The sequence below is a fragment of the Necator americanus genome, chromosome I, assembly GCF_031761385.1.
Source record: "Necator americanus strain Aroian chromosome I, whole genome shotgun sequence".
In the NCBI taxonomy this organism is placed as follows: Eukaryota; Metazoa; Nematoda; class Chromadorea; order Rhabditida; family Ancylostomatidae; genus Necator; species Necator americanus.
In genome coordinates, this window is record NC_087371.1 from 26,945,876 (window position 1) to 26,956,174 (window position 10,299).

At 44.6% G+C, this 10,299-nt stretch overlaps 2 protein-coding genes across 2 annotated transcripts; both read right to left on the reverse strand.

Annotated features, from left to right (window-relative positions):
* Positions 1-699: 699 nt before the first annotated feature.
* On the reverse strand, positions 700-7,983 carry RB195_006962 (uncharacterized protein; the record flags this gene model as incomplete). The annotated part of the gene is made up of 10 exons (XM_064180341.1): positions 700-804; positions 880-1,013; positions 1,076-1,233; positions 4,775-4,901; positions 5,027-5,130; positions 5,185-5,282; positions 5,342-5,449; positions 5,506-5,607; positions 7,010-7,148; positions 7,217-7,983. 10 exons carry the CDS (start codon positions 7,981-7,983, stop codon positions 700-702), a joined length of 1,842 nt encoding a protein of 613 aa, XP_064037220.1.
* A 26-nt stretch (positions 7,984-8,009) lies between these two features.
* Positions 8,010-10,052, reverse strand: RB195_006963 (uncharacterized protein; the record flags this gene model as incomplete). Its single annotated transcript, XM_064180342.1, has 1 exon — positions 8,010-10,052. One exon carries the CDS (start codon positions 10,050-10,052, stop codon positions 8,010-8,012), a length of 2,043 nt encoding a protein of 680 aa, XP_064037221.1.
* Positions 10,053-10,299: the final 247 nt, after the last annotated feature.

Genomic DNA, 10,299 nt, shown 5'->3' on the forward strand with positions numbered 1-10,299 from the left:
CCCTAGTCCCGTTTTTTGTAGTCTTCTCTCCTGTTTTTTTTTTGTCTCCGAATTCCTGCGACGATCTGTGATACGACGAGTACCGATTTGTTGCTTTTCAAAAGAAGCGACATTTCTCAGCATTAATCTCATCTCACCTCTAATCACTTATCTGCTCATTATCTTTCATAAATAATCCAGATTGATGTGTTGTTGTACATATTTGTGAGCAAATAAATATTCCTATCATAATTTTTCTGATGAAATCTTCTATTTGAGGAGTTCAGGGCTGGTAGCGAAAATAAAAGCGTAGCGCTACATGCGCCACAAAGAAAGTAGAGAGCAGTAGTTATGAATTCTATGAAAATGCAAAGAAAATTGTTTGGTTTCCGCTCCTTGAAGAGGAAGGTTATGATTTTGATGGAAATATAAAGAAACTTGCCTAGAATTCGTTCCGCACAAAGATCTTATGTGGAAATTAAGCAATAAATTTAGCTCTCTTCCCCACAAATCAATAATAAGTCACATAACCGTGCATGGGTTGCAGCACTGACCATCCGGAAAATCTGAGAAACATAGGGAATCTCTCCTCTTTTAAATGCCATAGAAACCGCACATAGGAGCCTTTTTTTCTAGGAAATGTTGTAGCTGCTAGCATTTTTTGTGTAGTCGTTCAGTTTTGTCCCAATTAACGAATACTGTAACAAATTTCAATGCGTTTCAATGGATGAATGCATTATTCTTCAAAGGATCTTCTTTGGTTCCGTGAACAGTGAGTTTTACAGCGAGCACATGTCCCTCAGCTTCGGTATTTTTTGGATGATTCTGAATGGTTACAGGTGTCGAAATTTCCAGAAATATTACTGTATTGTGTTAGTGGTGAGAATAGCACACACTCACCATTGAAAAAGCTTCAAGCTTCCAAATTCCTTGTGGATTCTCACGCCAGTAACCAACGCTCACGAACGGCCACTCAGATAAACCATCCGGAGAGTTGTCGTTCTTTCTCGGATGTAGCACTTCGATCCTTGTTCCTAAAATAGGAAACAAAAGGTGGTGGATTTATTTGGATCCATGCATCCATTTGTGTGCTCACCGCTAGGACTGGTGAGAAACAGAGAGAGCATTCCACGTCGTGGATGCGCAGCAGTGATGTCAATCTGCAGTCGTTCCAGCCAATTCACCTCGCCCGACGTTCCTTTGCATCCCTCGAACGGCATGTGAAGAAGTAGGGGGCGGCTTGGAGAGAATGTGCTGAACTGTATCAGTTTAAGGATAAAATAGGATAAAGTCACTGGCGTATCAATCCACTTGGGATGCGCCAACGCGTTTTACTGGAATTCGTAATCGTTGAGGTTTTGGAACGCGTGTTGGCCTATACAATGACTTGCGGGGGCCAGCCGATGATCAAGTCAGTATTTTTATCCTCCCAAACAAGTCTGGTGCCAATTTATCGATCCCAGAGGGATGAAAGGCTTGGTTTGGGGCACTAGGGCGTTTTCGAACCCTCGACCGTGTGACTACAACGGACCTCTAACCGACTGCGCCACACTTGTCCTAACTGTACCAGTTACGACACAACGATCCAAGCTTTTTATTGATTAACTTGAGCTGTATTGGTCAAGATTGGTATTGATCTTTCTTTATTAACAGCTAACGTTTCGGCGTTATCGCGAAAATAACATAAATAGCAAATCAATAAGAAGCTACGTGTTGTCCAAGATTAAAGGACAATCGAACATGGGCACAACAATCCGAGCTTGAACTACGACGAGAATGCGTTGACGTGAAGAGGCTTTTGAAAGGAAACTGCTCCTTTCAGACGCGAAAATAGATCTGCACAAAGGTTTTCCTGTAAAATTAGGGGATGAAAGAAACGAAAGAGAAAGATCATTCTTTTTCATTGTCTCGCCTCATTCTCTACGTTTTTAATCTGAGCACTGTGGTAGCCACAAAATTAAAATTACTTGAAGATCTATTCCGCCTACGCACGATACAGTTTGTCCCGCTTTGCACAGTAACCACGGAATTCTTGGCAGAAAACGAAAAAAAAAACGCAGACGCGCATTTTCCTTTACCTTTTTCTCCATTACTTGACTTATTTTGCTCTAAATCAGTACATATAGGCATCGATCGATTCCTCATGACGAAGTCTATCTATTCACTTTATTTCGAGGTCTGAAGAGCTTTTACAAAAGCACTTACTTTCCAAATTACCAGCGGGTATAGTCGGGTCAAAACGACGTGAATCACGAGTGTAGTTGCGGTGCATTTGCGTACGCGCCCGAAGCGACGCGGTGGAGGCAACAGTTGGGACCGAGTTGGGACCGCCGCAAATTGCGGCGTTGGGTGGCGCCAGCAAGGGTTTCACCACGCTCCTAGCCGCTACGCTCCGCCGAAGCGCCTCGAGAGAAGCCGCGTACGCAATTGCGTACGTACTTCATGTCGTCGTGACCCTACTATACGAATTAGGGGATAAAGCTCAGAGATAAATGCGGCTTGAGGATATCTGGACGTTCAGATGTTCAGCAAGAGCCACGGAAATCGAGCTTTTGCGAAATGAGCAAAAGTTATTCCTCAGTTGCTCTCCTTAACCCCAACTTCATCTTTCATAGTTTGCTAATTCCGACTTCGCATCTCGGAGAGAAGAGAAAATTATAAAAAAAAGCTACCACGCTCGTAGACTGAAACATTTAACAAAGGTCACTGGTAGCTGCTAAAAAAATCCATGTAATGAAAAAGAGCAAGGTTGTGTATTTGATCTCGAAATAGCCATGTATTTCTTTCGGAAAAGAACTTTTGAAATCGGGATTTTGTCAAAGATAGATGGTTCTCTGATAAAATCTCGTCCTAAATCTTTGTGTCTGGGAAAACAAGTCTTTTAATCAACTTGAAAAGCCCCACTTCCGCCAAGTTCTGAAAATCTTAAAATTTTCGAAAGCGCATAAAGGGGGGCACCGAAAAGTTCATGATAACGACTATTTTACAGATATTTAACTTATATTACTTCACTCTTACCGTATTTTTATTGCAGCAAATGTCATACATACTCAAGGGAAAAAATGGATCCACGCTCTGTTTTTTTTTTGTTTTCTGGCGAAGAATTACCGTGGCTAGTGTAGTATCGCTCAAAATTTTTTTTTAGAAAAAGTGCTAAGGTTTTTATTCCAAGAAGAAAACAATCAAAAGCGTTTTCTGGCAAGTCGGGAAATATTCAACACTCTGTCCTCAGCAGTAACAATTATGTATCGAAATTAGTTTGTATTATCAAAAATAAAGGGAAAAACACCCCGCAAATCCTGGAAACAGAGGATCATAACCAAATTGGGAGCACTAAAAGCCTCTTGTAGACTCTGACATCTAGATTTTATCAATAAATTTCACTTCCTCACATGCACGATATTGAGGAGCTGAAAGGTCGTAAAGCGAATTTAATTACTCGTGCAGGTGGAGGGATTTGCTTTATCGGTTAATTGCATCAGTAGTCCACTTTGTGTAGTTTCGTATCGTCAATAATACTGGTTGGCTACTACAATACATACTACTATATGAAATATATACTACAATGTAGTGCTTGGCTACAATAACATATAATAAACCCTGGTAACGCAGCGATATAACATAGGATATAGTAACAGTAGTTTGCAAATGGTTGTTTTGGTGCGTAAACAGATCCCTTTGCTGTAGTGCTCCTGAGGCTTCCGATTCTATTCTTAAAAACTACATCGTGAACCTCATAAAAAAATAAAATGTCTGGTGTTAATCTTGGGATGCGCCATCAGGTTCACTTCAATTCAGAATCAATTCAGGTTCACGAACGTGTTACTGGCCTACACAATGACTTTCGGGGGCTAACCGATAGGTCAAGTCAGTGTTTTCACCCTGCCAGGCAAGTCTGGTAGCAACGTATTCGGGGCGGGACGAAAGGCTTTGTTGGCATTCACTGGAGCGGATTCGAACCTCTGATCTATCGTGTAGACAGCGGAACCTCTTACCGACTGCGCTACACCCGCTCCCTGAACTTCATATTCTTTCCAATGAAATGCAGCAGCGAACGTTTCTTCTAGCGCTTCCGCTAAATCAAAATGTCTAAGCGCTTAGGAGGTCCCAATTTATAGACGATAGGGATTATCCACAGACATGTATAAGTGAGGACATGCATGGCATTCGCAAAAGCATTCTCTGGTTCCTGATTTATTGAAAAACGTGAAGCGAGCGGACCACCGCAGTTAGGTTGTCTGTTTTGGTGTTGGAGAATTTTTCCTATCAGAAAGCGACTTAGAAGGTATTGATTTGAAAATATCGCTATCGAGTACTCAATAAGAGGTGAATGTGACAAACATGAGCTCGAGATCACTGGTCGCTAATATGATTTGTAAAGTTTGGCTGCTTTCTTAACAGTGTGACTTGAAAGAGACGAATTTAATTTTTTAGTGCTCGAAATCCAATAATAATAATAAATAATCTACACAAGTTTATTATTTTTATTGATATATTTGGAGAGTGTGGTGGGTGTAGCGCGGTCGGAAAGAGGCTCCGCTTTTTCTATACGATCGATCGACGGTTCGAAACCGCTCTGGTACCAACCAAGCCTTTCCTTTTTTCCCCCAGAGATCGATGAATTGACACCAGACTTGTTTGGAAAAATAAAAACACTGACTTCATACGTCACCTTCAATCTCCATAGAAATTTATCAACGCCATGCACTTTATCCTTCATCCTTGTAAATTCAGAGGCAGGTAGTAGTACAACTAGGTAAGATTAAATACAAATGATTGGTATGAAAAGACACACCTGTTGGAAATCCTTGCTTCCTTTGCACAACTCGACAACGGCTCCACACGTTTCCACTTCGCGGCGGCTTTGATGAGTTTGTTAGCATTAAGCACACCGAACCCAAAGTACCGTGAAAAACGATGTCCTTAACAATAAAACTCTGTGGTGAGTGTTGTCTTTGTAGCGAAAAGGTCCTATTCTACGCAATTCTGCAAGAATCACAGGTAGTTTCCCTTTTACAGAGAAGGAACTTATTACGGACTATCGTACCAGCGCCATTAGTAATCCAGTGAATTGGCGACTCTCTCGCAAGTTGTTCGCTCTCACTTGTGTATACGACCAGGTGTTGTACATCTCTCTGCGACAAAAGTGGACTAAAGAAAAATTGTCCTGAGCTGACAAATTTGGAAGAATCACCCAACCATTACTTTGCTTCCACAGCTAACGCCAGTATGGCTGCACCAAGCGGAGCTGCTGCGGAGGATCCGGAAAAAGAAGAGCATTTGTTGTCGACGTCAGTGGAAATCTAAATAGTTATCATAATATTCTTGAATTGTACTAGGAGCAACTTTTAACTGTAAGCACCATGCCGTTCGAAGTTCTAGGTCCTTCGATTACGGCAGCCATAACAGCACTACATCCTTCCGCATACCAAGCAGGTGCTCCAGATGAAGTCGCTACTCCAAAGGTAATCTACAACCTTCATCTTTTCACGTCTTTAAGATGTCTCAAATCCTATACACTACGACCGTGTGCATGTTGCTAGCGTATCCGTCCATTGCACAATCATCCTCTTCCAGTCCGCCGTTGCCGCTCGCCCAGACATAAAGTGAGCCCAGTCCACGACGACCCTGTAGTTATTGGTTAGAAGTAAATGAAGAAATGCATTAATATGCAACGTCCTTCTCGAATTGAAACAATTTAGCACAAAACTTATTTGCCGAACATAAAGAATGTTATTATCGAATTCTTTGTGAGCAGTAACCAATAAGTAGACGTAGTACATATAATCATCATCATGAAGTTTGACATATACATCTTCCGAGGAATATTTCGCAAAAAAATTCGCGAGCATAGGAATGTTGTAATATGCTCTCTAAAGTCTCAAGTCTATTAGGCAGAAATATTAAGAATAAGCGTTTATCTAGACTAGCTGGCTAGGTACGATTCACAAACGCTATATAATGTAAGTGAATAGTGTCAATGTTGACTTCGCACCAGCTGAGGTCATTTCCGTGCCCGTACCGATTCCTTTCCGCATCTATTTCAAACACTTAGAAAGAGAGGGAACAGTATTCTTGTGGATCTGCAATCGGACAAACATATTTGAAAGGATTTCGTTTTTCAGTATCCCAGAATCCATTAAATCTGACGGTTGGAAAGAAAATTGAATGGGTTCCACAATTTCGCATCCTTCAGAGAAAGTTAAAATCACTTGATTGCAGTGCTACGGCGTCTAACATCTACACTCTCATTAATGCGAGATGTTCACTTGACGCCACAAGAGTCACCTTGATAACCTTTACTTCGGTTGTTCTTCGAACTGATCAAGCAGGCACCAGTAGTTCCTTCATTTATCACGATTGCGTGTAGCCGCTCAGGGTTTCTCCTTTTGCGTGGGACACGAAGAACACCTTTTTTTGTTGAAATCATTTGTAAAGAATTCGGACCTTTGAGTCGGCCCTTTGAGTTAAGGAAATTGGGGGTTTTCCCCTTTTATTCCTTAAAAAAAACAAAAATATTTTTTTTTAAACGGTCCTGCTGTAGTGCGTTTGATACCACGTGGAACCGAGGCGCTCACAACTGTAGTCCAACGGTTGTCGTTGAAACACATCACGTGTCCGTCTCACATCATTTGCCATCCCTTGACAAATGCGGCAAATGTCTCTAAGCTTCGATCATTGACGTAAGATAGAACTTCGCATCCGATCTCTCAACTATATGAATCGGAATACCCGTAGCATCACTTTTTCAACTACGCGTTCAGTGACGCTCACCGCGTTTTCTTCCTGCTTGCAAAACCCCCAGGTTTCCTAAAGCAGTACGAACGGTGGTATTGAATCGGTGAGCACGGAGCCAAGCGTTCCTAGTCTTCTTCACCAACATACTAGACGCTCACCAAGCCGCTCGTTTCCCCTTACCCATCTCAGAGGTCAGGTTGTCCTTCATGTTCATTCCCCGACCTCGATAAACGTATCTGGTGCATTGGGATATGACGATCCGTTGGACATAAATGAGGCATTCGAGACTTACTGGTTTCTCACAACCGTGTCTTTCACAGATGTACCTGAATACTAAAGCTTCCACTTTTTTGTTGAATCTAGCCAGCATTCGTTCCGACAGGCTGATGATAGGCGTTATCAGAATGATGTCATCGCGGTTTCCACATCCACTGTAGAGAGCAATGCTTTCGAAATTGCACGTTTCCATGGATGTTTTTGTCCCCATCACCTTGATCACCTTGACTCCCGTTGATCTTCGAACTGGTCGAGCGGGCGCCAGTAATTCTTCCATTTGTCCCGATCGCGTGCCAGAGTAGCCCAGTGGTTCCTCCTTTCGCGTGGGACACGAAGAGCATCATATTTTTCTTTCAAAGACTTCGTGAAGAAATCTGACCATCGGGTCGGCGGTCTTCCTGTAGTGCGCTTAATATCGCGGGGAACCCAGTCGCTCACGGCTCTGGTCCAACGGTTGTCATCAAAGCGCATCACGTGTCCGGCCCACCTTATTTTACTTTCCTTGGCAAACGCGGCGGCGTCTCTAATCATCGATCGCTGACGTAGGAGGGAACTTCGAATCCCGTCCCTCACTTGCGTGAAACGGGATACTCCTAGCATCACTCTCTCAATTGCGCGTTCAATTACGCTCACCGCGTTTTCTTCCTGCTTGCGAAATGCCCAGGTTTCCGAAGCATAGGTCAAAGCAGGAAGTACGGTGGTGTTGAAGGGGTGAGCACGGAGCCGGGTGTTCCTGGTCTTCTTCACTACATCCTCGATGCTCTTGTACGCTCCCCAAGCCGCTCGTCTCCTCCTGCCCAGCTCGGGGATCAGGTCGTTCATCATGTTCAGTTCCCGACCCAGATAAACGTAGCTGGTGCATTCGGATATGTTCGTTCCGTTGAGCGTGAATGGGGCATCCGAGACCCATCCGTTCCGCATGAACATCGTCTTTTGTAGATTCAGCTGAAGACCGATGCATCCACATGTTTCGTCGAATTCGGTCAGCATTCGTTCCGCTTGGCTGATGTTAGGTGTTACCAGTACGATGTCATCAGCAAAGGCAAATGGTGTAGCTGCCGACCATCAACCTTCACTCCCATGTCGTCCCATTCCAACTTTCGCATTGCGTTCTCGAGGGTGGCTGTGAATACTTTGGGTGAAATTGCATCACCCTGTCGGACCCACCTCTTCACGTCAATGATGATGTTCTTGTAGAATGGCGAAATTCCGGTCGTGAAGTTACTGTACAACTCTCGAAGTACCTTTATATACTGAGTGGGGACGCCTTGGTTGTCCAAAGCTTCCACGACCGCTTCCGTCTCAACCGAGTCGAAAGCCTTCTTTAAGTCGATGAAGGTGAGACAGAGCGGCATCTTGTACTCTCGTGATACCTCGATGAGTTTCGAAACAGTGTGAATGTGGTCAATCGTGCTGAATCCTTTTCGAAACCCTGCTTGCTCGCATGGCTGTCCTTCATCCAAGACTTTTTCAATCCTATTAAGGATTACTCTTGTAAAGAGCTTGTAGATGACGGACAGTAGGCAGATTGGGCGATAGTTGCCGATGTCATGTGGATCTCCCTTTTTATACAACAACACGGTCTTGCTGGTCTTCCACTGTTTAGGAACCTTGCATTCCGACAGATAACGTGTAAAGAGCCTCGCCAGGGTGTTGATGAGTACTGGCGGAAGGCTCTTCAGGTGTTCTGGTCTTATTCTGTCGGGACCGGGTGCCGTACGATTTCTTACCGACATGATAGCATGTCGTATTTCGGACGGGAGAACCTCTGGAATGACTTGTCCATCTTCCCTCAGATGGTGAGGAGGCAAGTGGACATGGCTGTCGAAGAGATCAGAGTAGAAGTCGTAGATGATTTTCTCCATCCCCCTTCTCGATGCAATGGCTGTTCCCTTTGGGTTCCGGAGAGCAGTCATCCTCGTCTTGCGACTGGCGAAGTCTCGACGGGCATAGCGGATGCTTTTCCCCGCCTCTGCAGCTTCAGCCAGCACTTCTGCTCTTCTCTCTTTAAGGTCTTCCTTTATCGCCTCTCGGCAAAGCCTTGCGAGCTCGGACGTGAGTTCTTGGTTCCCTGCGGCTCGTGCTGCTCCACACTGGCGTATCAGCTCAAGAGTTTCAAGAGACAGGCGCCTCCTGGTGGTTTTAAAACTCTCAGCCTTCTTCGCGCAGTCGTGAAGGTGTTCGACAAGCCGATCATATTCCTCGTCGATGTTGTCCATTGCAGAATCTTCCCAAAAGCCGGCTAGCGTAGCGAAGAGATCCCAGTTGATGGTAGTCCTGGGATTTCTCTCTCTGAACTTGGCGGCTTTCTCTGCTCTCCTTGTGAAGGAAAATCTTTCTCGGAGGAGGCGATGGTCCGATCCCGTATAGAACTTTGGTACAACACCGACGTCCGTCAGGCAGAACCTTTTATTGACGATGATGTGGTCTATTTCATTACGGTACCCTCCACCGGGTGACTCCCACGTCCAGCGTAAAGAAGAGGGCTTCTGAAAATGCGAGTTCCCATGAATGGTCTTAGTCGTCATGATGAACTCGGAGAGCCTCTCTCCCTGGTCATTCCATTGTAGGCCGTGGGTCCCGATGTGAAGTTCCTCCGGCGTTCTTCTTGAGCCAACTTTGGCGTTGAGATCGCCAATTATGACCTTGTAGAAGGCATGATCTTTTCGGTAGAACTTCTCCAGATCCATATAGAAAGCTTCGACTTCTTCTTCTTCGTAGCTTGATGTTGGAGCGTAAACGACGAAGATAGTCAAAGCTGGTATTGGGCCACATCTTCTCATCCGCAGACGTCCGATTCGGGTCGTAATTTGTTCAAAAGAGTCGATGTTCTTTGCCATACTCGTGTTGACGAGGACGCCAACTCCACCAACACCTCTACTGTCGCATGTTCCTAAGAACAGTTCTTCTCCAGTTTCATATACGGCGTTGAGAGGGTGACGTCGTCTCGTCTCGGTCAGTCCGATGACGTCGTACTTGATCTTCTTGGCTTGCATCATCAGATCTTCGATGGCCGCTTCCGATGCAAGCGTACGTGCGTTATAAGTACAGATCGCCATCCTAGTCCTTTTCCGTTTTGGTAGCCTACATGACTCCTGCAACCCCGTCCTACCTGGCGCTACCGTACCAGGCTTTCCTCTGGAATCAGGAGACTCTTTTCTATTACTGTGTTTTGCTTAAAAATTTTAAAACCCATGGGCAGGTTGCAAGCCTCTAGTCCCATGAGTTTCTGGGAGAACTTTCGTTCTCCCGGTGTGGACATGTGGAGCTTATTTGTTGGAGGCGACTCCAAACCGCCTCCCTTGC